General features: G+C 37.8%; 1 protein-coding gene across 1 annotated transcript in view; it reads right to left on the minus strand.

The window, feature by feature from the left end:
* The window catches only part of LOC108894527 (neurexin-1a), a 233,873-nt gene extending 219,916 nt beyond the window's left edge, over window positions 1-13,957 (minus strand). The window contains 2 exon segments of the mRNA XM_051076550.1: window positions 10,871-12,219; window positions 13,789-13,957. Of these exon segments, the coding sequence (XP_050932507.1) occupies window positions 10,871-11,582 (712 nt within the window). The 5' untranslated portion in view covers window positions 11,583-12,219; window positions 13,789-13,957.
* Window positions 13,958-22,197: the final 8,240 nt, after the last annotated feature.

Genomic DNA, 22,197 nt, shown 5'->3' on the forward strand with positions numbered 1-22,197 from the left:
TCAAGTTTTGTGCATTTAAATGATGTCTATTTTGTCAAAATGCATCCCAACTCAAATAAGGTAACAAGATAGCTGTTCCCCAAAAATTCTTTACTCAAAGACTATGTCTAAGCATAGCCGCCTTACAGAAATTGCAGAAATTATTTCTGCAGCACGTTCTAAGAGAACCTAATTGTGTGTGTAATGTAGCAGCACTTAAACAAATGGCCCCATTCTCTCTTAGAAAGTTGTGTATTTAATGAATGAAAATCTAAAAGTCAGACTTTACCTTAAACTTTCAAAAAACAAGTTTTACACCAAAAAAAAATGCATGTGTGTTCATTTTCTGAATCTGTTTCATGCAGTCATTACTCAGGGAATTTTTTTTCCCTCACAGCATTACACCTATTTGGTAGACTGGTCAGTTAGAGGTGAGACTCACTTGAATAAGGGCATGTTATATAATATGTAAAATGTATTATCACTGTAATTAAATGAAAAAAGTAATATATTAAATAATGTTCAATAATATGAATTATTAAGCAACTGACACTTCCTAATGAAAGCAGTTCAATTCCATTTTAAATAGCCTCAAACTGAAGCAGTTTATCATGCCAGCATTGCTTTGAAAAAGTGGGTCAGCTACCACTAAGTTTCATTGTGGGAAAGCTGAAACTCAAAGCCCAAGTTATGTGTGCTCAAATTATGTGTGAATATCCCCTTAAAGATGCTGCAGAGCACTTTGCAGGTTGACAGCTGTGAATGACAGTAAGAGGTAAGTGACGGAAAATGTTTAAGACACATTATGCAATGTGATGTCAGTAAACTGTACAAAATGGTTCTGTCTTTGCCAATGTGCACTGCTGTTAACATTTCATTCTGGAGCTTCAGTTTGTGATTTACAATTGATAAATGATTAAGACTGGCTCCTGCTCCTGCTACTATTTTACTAATAAACAGCATTTTGACAATACAGTTCAATTGTCTCTTTAGTACTCCTTTTGACAAGTAAACTGAACTTCACAAAATTGGCAAAGCACCCCTTTACATTTTTTGTGCAAAACTAGTGCATTCTCCACATGGTCTCCTCTAACAAAAACACATACAACTCCCTATCTAAAATTTCTAAAATGCATCAGATAAAATAAGAACCTTTGTTTAACTTTTCCTTTTTCTACAGCATTATTAATCAAGGAGTCCTAATGTCATCATCATACATGCAATAACAAAGAGGAATAGAAGGCACTGAATCCACTGCCAGCCCATTAGACAGTTGCAGAATTGAAAAATACGAGCAAGAAAGCTGCTCTAAAATCCCTTGTCGCAGAGGCGCTTTAAGGGAAAATGTAAAAGCCTCGCAGCAAAGGTCAGAGCTACCAGAGGATCGATTTGTTGTTAAATTACAATTTGGACCAAATCAAGAGTAATGAATATAAGTGAGGGCTCATCTCTTAGTACCACAGCCTAAACCCAATGCATCTATCTAACAGGGGAGTGTTAGTGGCATTACACAGCTCACCATCTCCCTCATTATCCTCCTCAACAACAGAGAGAAGGCTGAGTGACCAGCCACTCTCATGGAAATTGATAGCTCCCACAGCTGTGGCTATAGTGCACAATTTCTATTCTCCAGCTGAGACAGTCAAAGGTGCCACATGTAGGCTTCTAGAACAATACGCTCTTCATATCACTTTTTTATGAGAGCACCCCTCTGACACTGGATTCCTCAAAATGGGACCGTGTCCAATAGTAGAGTTCCACTTTCTTGCAGAATGTACACTGTCATTTTACTAAACTAAGTTGGTAAAATCTACTTCTTGGCTAGTTTGTTGCATGTGGAGATTGGTGGTTTGTCTGTCTGAATACTGCTCGCACATTAATTAAAGGAGTAGTTCAGCATTTTTGTAAATACTCTTATTTGCTTTCTGACTGAGAATAAGATGAGAAGATCAATGCCATCTCTCATGTCTGTCTGTTGAAAATACAGCTACAGTCAACTCATAGTTACCTAGCAGAGAACAAGCGCTGGATACTCTGGGAAACAGATAGCCTGGGTCTGCCTTAAGGCTATCTGTTAGTATTTCCCAAAATGTAACTTTTTTAAAAATTAATATTTTCTTTGTTTTTTTCTCATGAGAATGGGACAATGGTGGTCATACAGACACTGATAAAAAATATAGCTTTTAATTTGACTAATTAAATATACTTGAACAGTCCTAGTGTTAGTGATTTAATTAATCTTATTATACAGCTACTCTGAGGTTCTCGGGACAGATGGCGTGTGGACGATATATTCCAATCCAGATATTTCCAAGGAGACAGACCAAGCAGAGAGGATTGTGGGAGCAGATGTGCTGAAGACCTCTCCATTCTTTTACATCTTGTGGGTTAGAATGATCCAACGGGATAATCAGACCAGCTTATATAGTAGCTCTAATAACCTTAATCCCAGGATTGACAATATCTAGGATAGTATTACAGATGTGGAGTAAATCTTTTTTTTGCGATGCAGGAGCTGTTAAACACAGGCTTGCAGAGGAATTAAGAAATCAGTGTAAACTGCAAGTTTGTGAGTATGGGCTCAGCTTATTTGTAACTTGTTATAAAAAGTCTCACAGCTTCATGTTTGAGCAATATACACCAATGTTCACCAAGCACTTTTTCTGGCTAAACATGCTCAGTAGTTGCTTAAGGAAACTGTAGTTGTAGCTCCCACTGTTGACATGTGACAAATCCCTATCTGAAGAGCAGCTCTTCAGCTCAAGTTTTTAAAAAAAAAGTATTAATAAAGCACAGTGAGCATTAAATACAGCTAAGCTCTAAGTACTGTTGACATTAAACTACATCCTTTTCCATTCTAAATGACAAGAAGACAGAGCTATTAAAAAAGGATCCCCTGATGGACATGCAGCCAATGATTAGTGCCAGTGAAATCTGCATTGACTGCAGTACTGTTAGTCATCTTATTATAGAATTCACCATCTATATTAAGGGTAAAGATATGGATATGGAAAGAGGGAGCAGTCTCCTACACGTGCTTTAAGTAGAAAAGCCTCGAAATGTGGCACATAACCTACAATACACTGTTGTCAAGTAAGGTTTATCAGTGCTGTTACAGTCACAAAGGGTTTCAAAGTCATGAAAACTGTTCCTGAAAACTGATCTGATTCTTTGCTCTATCATTAGTATGACAGCTTTCAAATTAAGGCAGTGCACTTTTGACTTGTTTTTAGTACTTCAGACAACTCTCATGGAGGATGACACCCAACCAGCAGCATCAAAGGCAACTTATGTTCAAAGCAAAAATATCATCTACAGCCTGGAATTTAAAGAAGCAAATTTTTTGGCCTCGAAACAGCTTTCTTTATTCTGTATCAGTTTAGGGAAGATCAAACCATTCAGATTGCACAGGGAAATGACAGCAAAGAATGCAAATTGAAAAACAAACAAAGAAGAAAAATTAGTTTAAAGCCATGATTGCCATACATACATGGCAGTGGTTAAGAAATAACAGCATTCAATCAATGAATTACGCATCTTATGATATACTGTAAGCACCATATGTCAGCTTAACATGCTCCAGTAAGAGACATACTGTATAGCCTAGTTTAATTCAAGCGTATATGTGCATGTGTGTGCCATGGTATATTCCGATGTGTTTATTTGTGCTGTGGGACGAATCCCGTTAAAGGAGGAGTTTGGTGTCAAAGAATTTCACAAACACCCTTTGACAGTCGGGAGCAGTTGTATTTAAACAAGGCAAAAATCCTCCGGGAAAATCCCTCTAATCTTTTGATCCCAATATCTGTCTTTGGACTCAGAGACAGCAGTATACTGTTAATCTGCTTTTGTCTGAATGAAGCTGCAGGAGGCTTCTAGACAGAGTGACACTTTCAGAGATACAGTGAAGTCACGTGGTCTGTACTCATACAATGACAGACATGCCTGAAAGGGAGCGCTCATTCCAATTAAGAATTCATCTGCCTACACACTGTTTCTCAAAGCAGTTTAATTCATGAATGTAAACATGAGGATGAATTCATAAAACCATGTGATCAAAAATCATATATGCCATTCACATGGAGTCAGCCATATAAATCATTTATAAATGACAGTCTTGCTTTTGATTTTTTTTTATGTCAAACACAAGCTACTTCCTCAACTCACTAAATGAACTGTACATTTTCTATTTGTGGTTACACTGACAGGGAAATTATTGACTTAGTGTATTGAGAAAGTTCCTCCCCTCTATGTACACCAGAAGGTCAGTCTGTCTGTTTAAACTGATCTCGCTCTCGGTCTGTAAGTATGTAGCCAAACTTAAAGCTAGACTAATCGGTGCATCAAATTCTGCAGTTCTCCTCAGCTCTACGGAGCCTTTTAGCATCCTTCAGGTCATTGTTTTGATTTTTGGGTTTGTTAATGTATCAACTTCATTTCTAGATACTGCATTCAGCTGTTCATTTAAACAGCTCTGATTAACCCACTGTAAACTACCTGCTCACCACCAAACCACAGACAGACTAAGATTTTGACTAGCTGGTGAACAAAGTGAATGGTGGAGACAAAAAACAGAGCGAAAAGGGACAGATGTCTTCACCAACGCAATGCGGTGAAGCAAAGTAGCAAAAAATTACATTAAGACTGCAGTAACAGCCACAAACTGTTCTAGTACACTGAGCAAGAATTTCTTGTTAGCACTGAGTTAACTTGCTAAATTCTGACCTTTTTACACAAAGAAGCTTCACTAATTCAATCTAGCTATACCTAAAATATATATATAAACACCTAAAATCTTTGTTAATTTCCACCATTGTGGGACTAATAAAGGATTATTTGATCTTATCTCATCTTAATCTTCATCTGCAAATAAATAATCACCAGATCAGATGCTAGAGAGAGAGAGATTACTATCTTACTGATGAAAATGTAGGCTGTACGCTACTGTGAAAAAAAAAAAACTCAGTCCATTCCTAGTATTCAATTTGCATTATGACATTTCACGCCTCCTTCTCCTCCTCCATATACCAAGTGATGTTATAGTGACAGATAATGTAAAACAGTACCTCAAATGTAATTAGAAGTTGCCAAAGTCATCACGTGTCAAATTCTACTGGCAGAACATTTTACTCGGCAGTCTCATTGCCACTGATTAAAAATCAGAACAGATCCAGTCATGGAACAAGTGTCATGAAAAACAATGACACATACAGTAACATTTAAAAAATCATGTTTTTATGTCGTAAGTAAAATTCAGTATGTAAACATCAGTCACCTAAACATATTTTTCAGAAGTTATACATAGAAGTGACACTGTAAGGTAAGGTTCAAACTATTATCTGTGGGGAAAGATTCAGGAAAGTTTCCTCAAATTGGGAAATTGACTTCTCATTCATCATGCTGAAACCTAAAATACCAGTAATTCAGAAACAAATCTGCTGTGGAAAAATATAAACAAAGCCCAGGGCATGGTCAAAAACCTCTGTTGCACTATTCCTTATGTAACAAAGCAGGCGCCAGCATGTCGTTGTTCTGCTCAGTTATTTAAAATTTCCACATCAATGAAGCCAGCTGATGATTATGATTCAAATGTGTTCAATAGGTGTGACATTCAATACCTTCACTTAATAATAGGCAATAGTCATTCTTGGTACCCTGTCATCATGCATTAGCAGTTTAATCGAGTGGCTTAAGTTATCTGACTGCCTGTCCTACAATGAGTGACGTTAGTTTCCGGGAATTCTTACTACATCTTTACAAGGACGTATAGAAGCTTCACTCTAAATCAAAATGCTAAGCAATGACAGTTATTTACTGTACATCCAGTCAATATGAGTTATCCTGTGAATTACATCATATACAAAATGAAAAATAACATGTTGTACAGTCTTAGTGAGGTCTGCCCTACTTTTTTTTTTTTTTTTTACCTGGACTGATTTATGTTTGGCTAATGTACAATGAAATAAACAACATCATTCCATTTTTATCAGGATAAAATACAGAGCAGTGCAATGCATCTATGTTATTTCTCTAATGAGAAACAAGAGGACAGATTCTGGGAACTTACTGGCCATAGAACAGTGCATTTAAATAATTGTTTTAACCGATCAAAAGGATTTATGTGTGTGTCTATGTGTGTGTGTGTGTCTGTGTATATGTGTGTGTGTGTGTGTGAGGTCAGGCAATGTGCGAGCTTGTGGTTGGATAGAGGCGAGTTGACAGGTCTTGTGGCAAATCCTGTAATCCTTTCATCTGATCAAAGTAACACAACAGCTTTTAAATGATTTAATGGAAAGGTACATTTTAAACTTCAATGTACTTCACTGTTGAATCAGTGTATGGGCTTTTAGGTAAACTTATGAGAGGGCAGATTTGTATTACTACACTTCTACAATTATTTTTTTTTTTCTACTGCTGAATACAGATTCTGATTCTGACTGGGATAAGAGCATTTATTTGACAATACTCCAAGCTAGGACGTTAGCTTTAATGACTATTTTAAATTATTGTCTGATAAAATTTTCCATGCACAGACATTTGCAGCAGTTGTTTTTGTTGCTTGCCTCCTCCATTCAGCTCAGGGTGGTGAGAAAGTAAGCAGCAATACTACATTAGCTTGGGGTGGAAGAAAATCTCTGTACTTGCTAGAATACTGAATTAGCTGGCAAAGGTACAATTTGGTGGATGTTTTCATCCAAAGTGACTTAAGGTACCATGAGTTCATACAATTTCAGCATGGATGGCTCTGCTGGGAATTGAGTTTCTACATCTTGCAATGTTAATACCATGCTAAAATGAGCTAGAAAGAGCTACCAGTCTTTTCTCACTGCAGGTAGTATTACCAGGATTTATATGGTCAGGTGTCAAATATGCATTGCTAAAAACACGACTGACATAAACATAAAATATAACTGATGTCAAGAATTCAACATGGACTAAAAGTCTAATACTGATTAAGCTAAAAAAAAAAAAAAAAAAAAAAAACGACAGGTGTCAAGAACTCTCACTGTTAACTCAAAGCAGTTGCTCTTTTTTTGCTATTTAGATTTGGGAGGCAAGGCAAGGTAAACAGGTTTGCTGCTTTATCCTCGCTTTGTTACAGGCACATAAACACAAGGATGTGATACACCAAAGCCAAACATTCCCAATTTTGTGTTTAAACTGATCTCGCTCTCTGTTCTTAATGTATCTAAGTATATTTTTGCACTTGCAGGATCCCTTTGTGTTTTACACAGCTTTTGTGAATTCTTTGTCCTGTAATCTTACTTAGATTTAAAGCTGCACAAATCAATATTTGTTTTTTATATTTTATTACCAGTGGATCAAATGACTATGCGTAATGTGAGAGGGACCCCTCATAGTGACAAACTAACAGACAGTTATCACCTCACTCTGAAATCCCTGCAGGTCTGTGGGGTTTTATAGCAGCTCATTGTTTCTCATTGTTTTGGTTTTACTATTTCTCATGAAAAAGCTATGATGAACAGACTGTACAATACCTGTCCAAATGGCAGACAAAGTTGGCAAGTAGCTGGTGAACAGAGTGACGCATTTAGTAGCTAAAAAGCTAAATGTCCCCTAAGGAGTTGAATGTATAATTAGGCAACCTGTTTACCAAAACAACTTTATATGATAAATTTGTATGTCAGTGATATGTTACAGATTGGTGTACTGTTCCCAAGTGGACAAAAAAATAAATTAATACTGTTTATAGTCTAGAAAACATTGACTATGACAAGCCCAACCTGATCAATCAGCTAACAAATGGACAACAAATACAGATGATGACATAACAAACTACCACTCAAAACTCCCAAACCTTTTAAATTCATTGTTACGCTCATGAACAGGAGCAAATAGTCAGCTGTGTAACTCTAACTGAGTGCCTGCTTGTATGTTTTGTGCTGTTCCATCAAAACAGAACAGGGGCATGACTGAGAGAGGGGTTGCAGTCCCACAGTGTGCTTTGTGGATATCTGGGGTGACAGCAGCAGACAGCTCTACTGACAGATTGCTTGTTTGTCTTTGAGGCTTCTGTTGTATATTGTAGTAGATCTAATGAATTGCATTTAGTTACCTGTAGTTTCTCTTCCATGATTCAATGTGATAATTCACACAAGATGTATATAAGAAGTGATAAGACGTACAATAGTGAATACAGATCTTCAGATCAAGTGTTTTTCCTCCCACCATCTTGCAACTTGCAAAATGAGCTCTCCATTCAGGACAGCTCCTAAATCTGGAAAAAGTGTCTCCTTTGTCACTGTCACTGCAGCACAGTTAAAATGAGGGTAAACATTGTAACGTTCAGGGTTTCAGATCTAAGCTTTTACAGGTTTTCATAACAATAAGGCCAGGTTTATTTTATCCGTAAATTGATGAGTTTGTTTGGGTTTATCTATGAGAGCAGTGAGACCTCCTCTACACCTCCTCTGCATATAGACCTACTGCATAGGAAGTGATTAGGACAATATCTTTAGCATTGTTCATCTTAACACAAAAGTTATAAAACCAATTAGTCATTTAATTGCTGTAAAACTGTCACTAACCACACTGAAAATTATGATCTCTTCCTATAATTTATCAACTTAATTTCCTCCATTACAGTATCAAAGAGTTTTAATTATTTGTTTGTTTCCTTTTAAATTGGTGTTACATGCTTCCTTTACAATTCAAAAATGTATTCAGCGCTTATACATTTAATGTCTCTCTGTATCAATCCTTTTCAATTTGTCTGTTGTAGCCCTTTTCCAGTATTCTTGAACAACACGATCATAAATAGAGTTTTAAAGCTAGTTTGCTTTGTCTTTAATGACTATCAAGGCCATAAAGTTACTGAGTATGCATTGTGATTTACAATGTCTGAAAAGATTAAGAATCTTCATAAGAGGCTGAGGCAGTTGTCTTTTTTGGATTTCCACTCCTCTATACTGGAATAAGCATTACTTTCTCCCCAACTCAGAGCATAGAAAAAAATGCCAAGTGGGCTCTTGTACATTCTCATACACTTTCAACTCTACAAGAAAAATGGCCAATGTGTAATCAACAAATGTAATGTATTCTCTTTATCAAATATTGATGCCAAATGCAAACTGACTCTCACAAACTCTCACAGTGAACCATCAGACAGGCTGGCAAGCCTTTTGAAATCAGTGCCCAGTATGGAGAGAGGTTTGATGGGCAGTTTTTGTCAAATTAACTCTTGACACAAATCTGAAATGTGATTTACAGAACAACCAGAATTTAACATAGCAAGGCAGTGCAATAAATAATGGCAACACTACAGAAAAAGCTTGTGATAATGGACTGCAGAGTCTGCATTTGAAAAGAGCAAAAGAGAACGATAATACCATTTGGGTAGCATGTCCAAGTATATTTACTGCCACAGTTAATTTTTGATCTTGATTTATTCAGGGCGCTTTGATGCAGTGTGGCAATAGAGCCTACCATTTCTCACTGATGTGGGGTAGTTTAAATAAACAAAGACTTAATGCTGCCCAACACTGAAATCCTGTTAGTGAACAACAGCAACAATCATTCAATCTGTCAATGCATGAGGCTGGTTAAAGAGCCCCTGCTCCCTCCTGACAACAGAACCTGAATACAGCAGAAAATAAAACATAGCCTACACAGTTTGTAGGGGACATTTTAATTAGTGGTGTTCCATATTTGCCTCAATAACTAATGGCAATCAGATGGGAATTTCTTATGCTGCAGTAGTGAGTCCAACCCTGGCCTAATGAGCTTATTGTTAATAAAAGATTTATGTGCTTGAATAAAGATACATGAGCTTATGAAATGAAATGTAAATTAAATATGGACAACATTATCCCAAAGTATATGGTAAAATGAGCCATAAAGCCCATCTTCATTTGAATAAACTTGAAAAATAAATTTAAGAACACATTAACACTCACACCCTTCCCCCATCAACAACAACAACCAACAACAACCCCCCAACCCCCACCCCACCACCACAGCAGTAAGCTGCCAACCTGTGGGAAGCTCTGCATTGAATACCCTGAATACTGATACATTTTCAATACAAGCAATGCTAAGGATGAAAACCAAAAGAGATCTTGATATCATGATCAAAATATTGGACCACGACAGAGTGATACTGTTCTTGCTACCTCAAAGAACCCTGTGTTCTCTTTGTGTATCGATTAGCTGGGTCTCTAGCTGTTTTATTCTCCTGCATTACGCTGCTGACTTTTTTATCTGTTAGAATTAAATTACATCAGGTAGACCCAAAGCTTTGAGGGAAGTCGTGGCTCAGTCATGCTACAGTTGTTTTTTTTCTAAAAAATCATAGGATAATGATTGATCATAATTCTGTGTTTAATGGAGCTTAATGGGCTTAAAATATAAGTGTATTAATAACAACACTGTTATCCAACTGATACAAATCCTCACCCACTTAATACTTGGGGTCTCTACTGATACCAACTGCACAAATATACTGGATGCTTTTTGCACTGTCTGAAGTTGATGATATCATTCATGTTTACATCATCTGACTCGCAGATGATTACTCCTTCTGCATTTGAGGTGAGCCATTGGAGATGATATTTCAAAGGTCAACCAATCCCTATGGATCTATTTGGTAAGAATGGAAGACACCTTTGGGGATGAAGAACACCTGTATGTTTTGCTAATGAGGCCTTGCAGGAGATTCACTCATTACAAACAGCTGTATTGCAGATCAATGGCACACATCATCAGACTAACACAAACATATGGCTTTAGCCACATAGAGGAAGGGAATGCATTACTTTAGGACTGATGGTAATTTAATTTGAATTTGTAAATTCAGTCCATGTTGCCTGAAAAGGCTACAGAGAACATGTTGCACTGACTGTATGGTCTAAACTCAATCCAGATGTCTTACCTTCACTGCAGTCCTTTCCTTGGAAGCCCGTCTGAGAGCAGTCACATGTTGGTTCGTTGTTAATTAAACTACAGACTCCTCCATTTAAGCACATGTTGGATGTACCACAAAGGTCTTTTAAGACCCCTTCACTGTTGATCATTACAGACTCCGTGTTGTTGACCTTTATGTCTGTTATCCATCCAGTGAAAGGCAGCTGATCCTTGACTGCAGTTGATGTCATTTGTAACGCCAAAGATCGTAATTTCGGTGATATTCCACCAACAAACAAAGGGCTGAAAACAGTCATATCCCGTCTTTTTGACTTCACCTCGACCCACTTTATCTCATTGTCCACCATTAGGGTTGTGTTCTTAAAGTTTCTCCTTATTGTGACTGTGTGCCATTGGTTGTCGTTGACTGCTGTGTCAGATATGACGGTTGCAGGCTCGGCGCAGAAGATCGAGAAACGAAGACTGAGTTTACCATTCAGTATGAGAAGTTCTAAAAAGTCACAAAATCCCTCATCGTCGAAGTAAACTAGCAGCCCATGGGAACTCTTGGTTTTCATATTGAAGCTCATTTCACTTTCGCAACATGCATTCCACACTGGAAATCTAGCCCACTGTCCCTCAGCACCTGTGAATTCTAGACAAGTGCCAGTTTCTACAAAGCAACAAATGAGCAGCCCAACCCATATGATATGGGCACCATGTGGCTTTTGTAAAACCATTGTGTGATCACAAATTCTGTGTAGGTGGATAGGGACTTATAGGGCTGAATTTACTTACAAAAACCTTTGTGTGAGCTGGAAATATGTGGGGTTGACTGTGAAATAGTAGACTGGCATGTAAGTGACTGTCTACATGAATATACAACTGTGAACTGATGCATTTTAAGATGAAAGATTAAATGCTATAATATATTTGCATAGCAATAGGCTTGGCCAACACTTATTTCCCGGAGCAAATACCATTACCTCACACAGTCCAGGCCACTGGCCAAACGTCTCACTGTTCGCGCCAAAATAGTTTGAACTGTTTAAAGGTCCTCTCTGCCATGACTATTTAGAGCAAAGTGACGAGAATTCAAATATCCATTGGGCACACTTGGTCTAATTTATGTAATTATGGAACAGTCCCTTCTGGTGCCAGTTAGAGTGTGCGCGGTTTCACTTGAGTTGAAATGGCAGCTTTAATCTTCATGTTCATGCCAGCATTCTTTGGCGGGTAACTGGAAGCCTTGCTCGGGGCTTTTCACCCTGTATCCTCTGTAGCAATGAGAAAAAATGCCATATGGAGCCACGCTGGAGATAAGCTCAGCAATAGAGGCAGTCTGTCCGTCAAGGCAGTCCTCAGTCCCAGAGCTCTCTACAAGAGAAAAGCAAATTCAGTACAGTATCAGCATTTTCACCATATCCCTTTCCAAATCCACTTTGGCCAAAGCCTTAATCAAAAGTCAGAGTTAATAGTATGGTTAAGGCAGAAGCGCCAATCAGGCACTTATTATCCAGAGAGGCCTTTGTTACAACAAACACGAGCCGTATCATTAGATTAATATCAGCGGGGCTTTCCAGGAAGCACATAGCAGCAGTGGACAGTCAGTATCACCGAATCCACGCATTACTTCATATCAGGGGCACTGTATACTGTGTCGGAAACACTGTGTTTTAACATGCAGTTCTTCGAGGATTTAAAAAACAGCATGCATAAATCCATGCAACATAAGAAAAAACTATCAGTAAATTAGGGTGTTTGATCTTTACAGCCTGCATCATTAATAGTATTCAGATGGTCGCGCATCTAAAACACTTCATGCAGACAATTTCAGTCGCACCAAAGTATAAAAGGAAATGGCTGATTTACAACTCTTATTTGGGGGGGGGATGTTACTTTTGCTTACGCTTGTTACAACTTCTGCAACCGTGAATGGCCATTATGATCAGCATTCCGATATACAGGATCCTATTCACTGGCCTGCCCTCTATTGAAGACCTAACAGGAGGAAAAAGTGCGTCATTTGATTCACAGTGGTTGGTTTGTGTAAGACGAACCAGTCGGGCTGCCACTGGGTCTCAGTCAGACCCCAAAATGTGCTCCTCATATGGTCTAATATTTGCCTCGTCACTATTTTTTCACCCGGGATGTGAAACGGATTCTAGTTTTTCTCCAAATCACCAAGCGTGTCTCTAAGTATTTACATTTTTTTTAAAAAGACAGTGACCTGATTCAAAATCTCCGCAATTAGTTTGCATTTCAAAGAAGAAAAATGTAACCGCTGCCCGGGCTGTAGATCCGCTTTACTTAGGCACTGCACTTTATACAGACTGAAACATCTCCAGAAACAGCAAATGTGATGAATACCAGTGAGACATTTAAATGATCATGATGCTCTTACTAAGATATGAGATAATCCTCGCCGGAATTTAGTGTTTCATGTGATTTGCCAAAACGGGACAGCGTTCCTATTTTCGCCATCACCTCATCAATAACATGCCCCATACCATAACATCTTACCCTGGACGACAGCTGTAAAGGGCGCACTATAATGAGGATGTTATTTTATGCCCATATCTGCGGCGTTATCAGCTCACAACTATAAAATCCTCTGCTAAAAAAGACAAGGCATTATTATTATTACCTTTGCGTGCGCACCTTTACTTCTACGGGACCCTAAATAGTTGGCACAAGAGAGAAACAACAAAAAAAGGCGATTTCATGCAGAGCAGGACCGGGCTGAGCTCCTGTAAAATCACGACCGTCCGTATTTTCGGTGTTTCAGAGCCTGTTTATCTCAAATCCTCTCTGGCGAAACCTTCACATCAAGATCTGCTTTCAAGTGAATCAGCGTGAGAGGGAGAGAAAGAGAGAGAGAGAGACGGGTCCACTTTCACTCTAACTCCTCTAAAAACCTTACTGGCTTAGTGGTATAAAAATTACCTTTAATATTTCGTCCTCCAAGTTTGTTTCCCGATTAAGAATCACAAAATATAACCAAAGAGAAAATGAAACCGCTGGATGGAGACGGCAGGGAGCGCGGGGCGAAAATCCAGTTATCTATGTGGAGGAGAAGGTGCAATCTGGTTTCCCTGTTGAGCTTATCCAGCGACTGTCAGGAGCCACAGACAGAGCACATCACGTGTCTCTCCGTGATGTCTGCCGGGGAGGGGCTGAATGCAGTACCTTGGACAGCGCCTCTTGCCTCCATGAGCATCCATCCTCGGACATTTATGGCATATTAGGCAACTTTGGAGATAAGGCTTGTAAAACTGCTGTGACTGATTAATTGATGGCACTAAAAGACACTAAACGCAGGGAGGCAATCAGAGATGCTTTGGTACACTTGGAGCACCGTGTAGAGTCTTTAAAGCAAACTACAGCCGCTTCTGTTCCTATATGTGTGTATTATATATAAATCTTCAAAATCGATTCTGTTGAATTATTGCAGCACATAGCAAAAGAAAGAAAATGAAAACAGCCAACCAAGAGTTCTCAGTTTAGTGGTTATTATGAGATCCAGCCGAATGATTAAATGTTCAAGGGGTGTTTAATGCCCTTTTCTGGAGTAGTACTTTATTTTTATGACATTTATGGTACATTGTATATTTATTACCTTCTCCAGCATCTCTAAGGAGGTTCATACTGTATTTAATACTGTATGAATGATAAAGGAAATAACCCTATAGCACATATTGTATAGTCAGGTATAGTCTAGTCTTGGATTTGTCAGATGATGAGCATTTTTTAAATTTCATGTTTCAAATTATTTGTGCATTTCTGTATTTCTGTATTTTCTTCCTTACTTGTTTTCACAATTTAAACAACTGTATTAATCCAATACAGTACTATCCAGTGCATTACTACCAATGTAAAATGGTGAAAAGACTGAAGAAAAGGTCATCATACAGTGCTATCATTAGCTCTGTTTGGACAGCAAAGGAAAGGTCACTTATTGAGAATGTAGATGTATTTTCAAATTAACAAATTAACACAAAGAACAAATATTATATAACTTGCTAAAGTTTTTATGTATGTTGATGTTAACTTTAAGTCACTGCAGCAGTGTTTTTTTTCTTATAGCTAGGTGAAGGAATTCTAGCTTTCTGAAACTTATACTACAATACCTTGTAAACTCTAATACTGTTTGTTCTTCACATAGACTAACACAAAAGAGTATAGTGCAGTTGTTTGACTATACTGTGGGCTATGTACTGTAAGTCCTCACCCCTCCTCTTACCCATGACTCTAAAGAGTGGTAAGTCTGGCTATTGCTTTCTGCATTTTATTCTAATTATCAGAACCTGACAGATGTAAGTAAACCACACAGTGCAGACCAACACCAACATTTGTCACTGGCTTCTATAAAGACACTGTACAAGTGAAATAATAATAATAATGCTTTTCATTTTTAAGATAAACAGTTAACAATGAATTATACAGTTGTAGCATACTGTATAGGGTAACAAATTAGGTGAGATAAAATTAATAATGTTGTTTTTGTATATTAAGCCACTTGATGCTAATTTCATGTACACATTGTAAATGTATCTAAGCTTTATCTATACACTAGTACAGACAACTAAACACGCATGATGCATGTTTCATCTACACAAGTCAGGCCCTGCACCAGAATCTGCAGACTCACGTCTGGTGCAATTTTGGTGCAATCAGTCTTTCAGTTTGTGGATGAAAAGCTTTCTTGTGTGTTTCATGTGATCAGTAACCTCACACATTTCTAAAAAAGCATGCACAATGAGAATAATGTGTTGTTGTCAGGGACATTTGAGCTGAAAATATCAAATTTTATTTTCCATTTAAGAATATTTTCCTCTCCCCTTTTGGCAGAGTTTTCTTGCATGCTAACAGTCAGGATATTTTAGTGCTGAATGTAGGCAGGCTATGTATGAATATTAATGCGGCCTAGTGGTGGTGGGGAACAGGTATTTGAATCAAGCTATAATATACAAATATGTACATGTACTGATTTTAATACTGTACTTTAGTGGTAAATTGTCTCTGTAAACTGATGGTGTTGTGTTTACAAATTGATGTGAATGCGTGTGGATGCCGCTAGGCTTATTTTTGGTAATTGAATGGAAACCAAATTTGGGATTTGTTCACCCTCCAGGAGGTCTGCAGGCTCACAGTATACAAAGTAAGTACGCTGGATTATCCACACATCCCTTTTTATTAACTTTCGAAGAGAAAATTAAGAAGTCATAATAAATCGGGCTTTGTCTCAAGGGATAGATGCTGCAGGAACCAAAGTTTCAAAACCAAAACTATTTTCTTAAAGTTTTGAGGTTACAGCACTTCTTGTGTCACTATGATGACAGATTGAGGAGAACAGAGAGATAGTGTATTCAAGATTAATAGAGGTCTGAGCCTTCTGGGTTCATACTATGATAAGATAAGCCAGCTTTTTGTTTATACATTAGTAATCTCTCACTTTCCAAAGTAATCCAAGTGAGAAGTTTAAAAAAATCATATAACATTAAAATCAACCAATTTTCGTATGTTACTGGTCAACAAAAATAAGTTAAGGTAGCTTTTTCTGCTGCTGATGCTTCTCTTCTTTAATTTAACATGACCTCAGAAACCGTGGCCCACAGCATCCAGACATTTCAGATGTTTTCTAAATGTCACACATTTCTCAAACATAAAAAATTTCCCAATGGGACAGATGTTGCTGGGGGAAAAAAAAAAAAAAAACATTTTCAAGATTTGGCCACTAACCTTCATCTAACCATCCACCTGTTCATTTTTCCTACATTCTGCAGCACAATATGATTTTGTTGTGACATACTGCTAGTAATGCTATATACTTATTACTACAACTACTATATACTACCATACACTAATTTTCTGTGACTCTCTGGACCAGTTTGACACCTAAAAGTGAGCAAACTATTTTTCATAGTCCATACTCCAATGACTTTAGAATCCTGCACATAATTTACCAAATCAACTATGACTTTTGTGAACTTTTGTGGTTTGCTAAACATTTGGCTCCTCTTCCAGCTAGGCTAAACACATCCTGGTCCAGATGGTCTGCTGAATGTACAGAGATGAAATTGATATTGATCTTCTCATCTAACTCCGGGTGAGAAATCTAATATATTTCCCCAAATACTGAAGCAGATTATTATTAAGGGAGGTAAGGGAGGGATGCATTTTTGAAATTTTTCACAGGTATACCATAACAGGCCCATAATGGACTCTTATGAGAGTAGATGCATGCTTTTGACCATGTATAAAGTGGTTCTTTACAGTTTAAGGCCTTATTCACTTGATGTCTGCTGCAGAAACAACCACAGGAGTGTGTGTAAATGTATATGTGACATTTGCATGAATTAAAACAAACAAATGTAAATGAATTTTTGCTGATCATAGAAGCTGTAAGGGAAGGGATATTGTGTCTAAGATTTGCATTTGGTAACTGTGGTAACACACAAGCATTTTGGCTTCACTCTAAAAGTCAAAAGCTTGATTAAAAAAAGGTTTATTGTGTGTGTATGTGTGACTTTTTTGTCAGCTCTTCATTAAAGAGGTGGGCACTCTCTTCCACAGCCATAATATTGGGTTACAACTCTTTCCTGTCCACTGTTTCTAACCATCCGTCGTTATTTCTGATGCAGTTCATTCTCAGTCTTGACTGATGCTAGTGATCAATCATATCTTCAAGAACTCTTTGTGACCACTAGAGAAGATAAATAAAGTTCTGAAACACAATGTAGAGCAGCACGACTTGCTCCTGCGCATTAGAATAAACTTTAACCCCCCCACTCCTGCTTATTGTTACTTCACTTGGATGTTTGACCTTCACAGCACAGAATGAGCTATTTTCAAATTAATCTTGAATGGAAAAGTTTCTCTTCTCCGAGTTTTACACATGTACATCATATAAGCATGATTTTATGACATCACACTACAGTATAGGATGGATGTAAGCAGTAAGTGGCTACCTATTACAAGTGACTTTTTGGCATTGTATGAAATATCAGCCATCTGATGCAAGATGACTCCAGCATCAACTCCAACATTGCCTTAATCAAGTGTCATTAATGGAGCAAACCTGGAACCAATTAACTGAAAAGCCACTGTGAAATATTTGTACAGATCACATGCCTTCCTGTATCAGTGCGTTACACTGCTTCAGAGTCAAGGTTCAATATCAAATGTAAAATCAGAATTAAATTACATCAAATTCACTGAATACAATTGTCAGTTCCATGTCAATAATAATCTCAATTTGTCTATTTACGTTTATGTATATGTTGACAAGCAAGGGAAGGTGTTTATCTGGCTGTCAAGATAAACACATATCTTAAAGAAAGTGCGCAGTGTGTTGGGCAAAAGCAGATGTAAGTAGAGCTTGATATTACTGATATTTTTTTCTTGGACTGGGGAGTAGAACAGAAGAACATGGTAAGCAATATTCTCTCAAGCTAATTTATCATTTCCCAGACTAATGTAAGATAGTGTGTATTTACCTGTGGCAATTCTGAACCTCACAAGGTCATTACTTTGTTTCTTCTTACACCACCATAGTACATAGTGCATATTATTCCCTGTAATAAAAAGAATAAAAAGATGTTAAAAAAGATGTGTGTATCTGACTTTGGAATTAACATCTTCAAATGCAATGTAATGATTACATCTATTTTCCTTTTTTTCCCTTAAACCCACAGTTGAATAAAGATTACAAATTAATTCAATTTATTCTGGTTTGCTCTCTTTGAAGTGAGGTTGTAGCAGAGGGGTGTGGTTTCACAACTGGCTGTAGATGGAGAGCCAAGGTGGCTCAGCCAGGCAGCAGGCACAGCTGCATGTTACTAGGCTGATTAGCAGCCTGATAGGCCAGAAACATGTGCTTGCGCTCCTGGTTTTGCAGAGAGGCTGGGAATAAAGACACTCACACAGTACAACTGACAAAGACAAGAAGGACTTACAGATGGAATTCATTACATACTCAGCACAACTGGCCCATGCCAACAAAGTTAGGGTATTTGTCTGTCTTGAGTCCCTAAATTAATTTATATTCCTGTGTGTCTGAAGTGCCAGGTACAGCATAAGTTTAAGATGTACTTCGATAAGTACACTGGTAAAATGTGATGCAATCAAAAACAATATCCCTGTCATAAATTTATCTCTGAAGATGTTCAGTTTTTGTTCAGGCTATTTCAGTATCCACTCCCCCGGGTAAAACAAAGAAGTCTGTGTGGAAATGAAAAGATAATTGCTTTTAAATCGACTATAATCTTGTTAGAAGTTAGAGGTAGTTTGATATTAGTGCTCATTGCTTGCCGCCACTGGCAGAGTAATGTTACTTCTCAATCAAAGGACCAGGCCTGCTGTTTAAACTTTAAATCCTCCTTAGTGATAAAAACAGTCATTTTACTCACCTTGACACTGGCCACATCACACAATAGAAAAATAGTAGAAAATTGGCTTAAATGCCCTTCACGCCCACACAGGTGTTTTCAATTACCCTGACTGATTAGATCTTTAGTCGGTGGGTGGTAGGTGGGTGGAGCTATGCTAGAGGGTGATGTAATAAAATGAGTGAAGGCCGAATGCTATTTAGCTGCTTCAGTTTCAGGGTCTTATAGTGGGCATGCTGGCTCACTGTCACCGCTTACTGGGACACTAGAACAGAGCCATTGCCAGAGATGTCAATCAAGCCTAGTATGTACATGCCTACACAGTTCTGAGAAGAGGTGTATTCAGTCCAGCTATAAGTATTTGGACCATTACAACAGGATGTTTTCAGGGCTTCACTGCAGCCACCTGCAGCTCTTGCTTGCTGTGGAGTATCTCTGCCTTTACTCTGGTCTTCAGCCAGTGGAATGCAGTTCAACTGGATTGAGGTCAGGTCTTGGCTAGTTAAGCATATTCCACCTCTTCTCCCTGAAAAGCTCTGTGGTTGCTTTGGCTGTACGTTTAGGGTTGTTGTCCGGCTGAATGATGAAATGTTGTCCAGTGAGTTTTGATGCATTTGGCTGAATCTAAGTCACAGAATGGTCCTGTATCCGTCTGCATTCATCCTGTTATTTTCATCAGCAGTGAAATCATCAATAAATGCCAGCATGCCAGTCCCACTGGCAGCCATACATGCCCAAGCCATAACAGAACCACCAGAATGTTTGACAGATGAGGTGGTACGCTTTGGGTCACAAGCTGCACTTTAATGTAGTTTCCATTATTGTATTTCAAATTGAATGTGCTGAGGCACAGGGCCTGGAGAACAAAATGTGTAACTGTCCAAATAGTTATGGTCAGGACTGCAAGGGAAAACACCTAGAAAAAACAGAGAGAAACACTGCTTGAACATACAAAACCAGTTACAAAAAAGTACTCCAGACCTACATAATATGACTTTAGGGATTTTCATTTTCTAGTACAACAGTGAAAATCTTTCTCAAGCTTCAATAGTCGCATAAACATTATTATTATTATTATTATTTTCATAGTGAAGCAACAACTGTTTGTTTTTTCAGTTCAGTTGGACATCAACAGTCCAATTTGTTTTCCTTTAACCTCACATAAGGCCATGACACATAGTCTCATTCCATGACAGAGGAGGTACAGGACACCTTTACTAAAAAGATACAAATAGTCTTTTTAGTAAAAGTATACATCTTGTATGAGTCCTCATCCCTCTAATGTAGCTACATTTTTTTAGTGTTTCACTACTCACCAGCTGGGACCATTTTTCTCTCCCTATTGAGAGCATCTGTATCCCCTAGATTAAAGCTGATTGAATTTAGAAATCTGTATCATTACAGTTATTAGATTAGGAGGGAGGGAAAAGGACATTGCAACTCTGAATTTCATTTCAGAGGAATTAATGAAACGTAGGAGTGTGGACCACAAAGAGCTGGTCACATGTCCAGCTTGAATGAGCTTACTGATTGTATTGACTCTTACATAATGACCCTACTGAAGATGCATGAGAAAAGCATTAACATGCCAAAAATCTGATTAAAACCTAGATTTCAAAGCCTCACCAAACAGCCTGGAACAAATTGCTTCAGCCCTTATTGACACAGGATCCAGGGATTATTGAATCAATTGATCTTCAAATCCTCACTATTTTTTTTCACAATATTTGCATTTTCTGTTTTGTACAATGCTTTTCATTGTATATTACCATTGCTCTAGGTTTGAAAAGTAGGTAACTGGTTGAACAAACAGGTTTGTTTTATCAAGCTTACATTTTGATTCTGTTTGTAGATTATTTGGCTCCAGTGCAGCAGTGTAGAGAGGAAACTGAGTGATGCTAAAGTTTGTCATCATCTGTCATTTCGTCTCATTTAAATTTTTGCAAGTATGCCTCAATTGAAACAGTTGTTAGAACCATAAACCATTTAATATTCTTCAATAAAACATATGTGATGGCTTGTCCTTATTGAAATTTTTACTCTTTTCCAGCATGAATTCGCTGACCATTCAGAATCACTTATTCTTATCTATATTTGGCTGGATAGTACACTAGCATGTAATTGAAGTGCTGCATGGATTTGCTGGTGCTTATAATAAACAGAAGTGATAACAAATGATGGTTTCTGTTCCTCATGCGCTATGACCGGCAGGCTCTAGGCAGCATAGACTTGTTTATTATCTAATTTGCAAATGACAGCAGTTGCAAATTTAGACCTTCTTGTCAGGGTTTCATTTTGCCAAGTTATGAAGTTATAGAGCTTTAACAGTGCTTAGATTATTAGGCCCTTGTCATTTCAAACCTTACAGCATCCACAATTACTGCTAAGATAGTGATTTACAATAAGGTATTGGACCTTTTGCTAAGCTGGCACACTGTAACAGAAAAACAACACATTGTTAATGGTAAAAGGCTTTCTTGCATTTTGGAGCATATTGCATATATTTTATTTCTACAAATTATAATCAAGATATTACCAGGGATAAAATCAATATAGGTGTTGATTTGTGGCAGGTTTTTGATAGAGCACACAAATAGTTAATGTGAATTTCTGACTTTGGCACCTCTCTGTGGCAGTTTCCGAGAAATTAATGTGGTTGTCAGGTCAAAGTTCACCAAAGTTGAAAAGATTACTGTGATTCCACTGAAATGAATGGAAACACAGAGAAATCTGCTTTCCCCAGAGGGATAAACTCACTCAAAGCAAGACTAGACCAACTGTCACTGTCTTCTCTGAAAACAAAACAAAACAAAACAAACAAACAAGAACCTTTGCATTATATGACAGAAGTTACACTTGCACACTGGCATGCATTCTCAGCCAACCATCATTTAGGACTGGAACATTTTGTCTCATTATCATTGAAGTAGAAGTCATACAACACTGAATGACATATAGATGTCAC

The sequence above is a fragment of the Lates calcarifer genome, linkage group LG16_LG22, assembly GCF_001640805.2.
Source record: "Lates calcarifer isolate ASB-BC8 linkage group LG16_LG22, TLL_Latcal_v3, whole genome shotgun sequence".
Lineage (NCBI taxonomy): Eukaryota > Metazoa > Chordata > Actinopteri > Centropomidae > Lates > Lates calcarifer.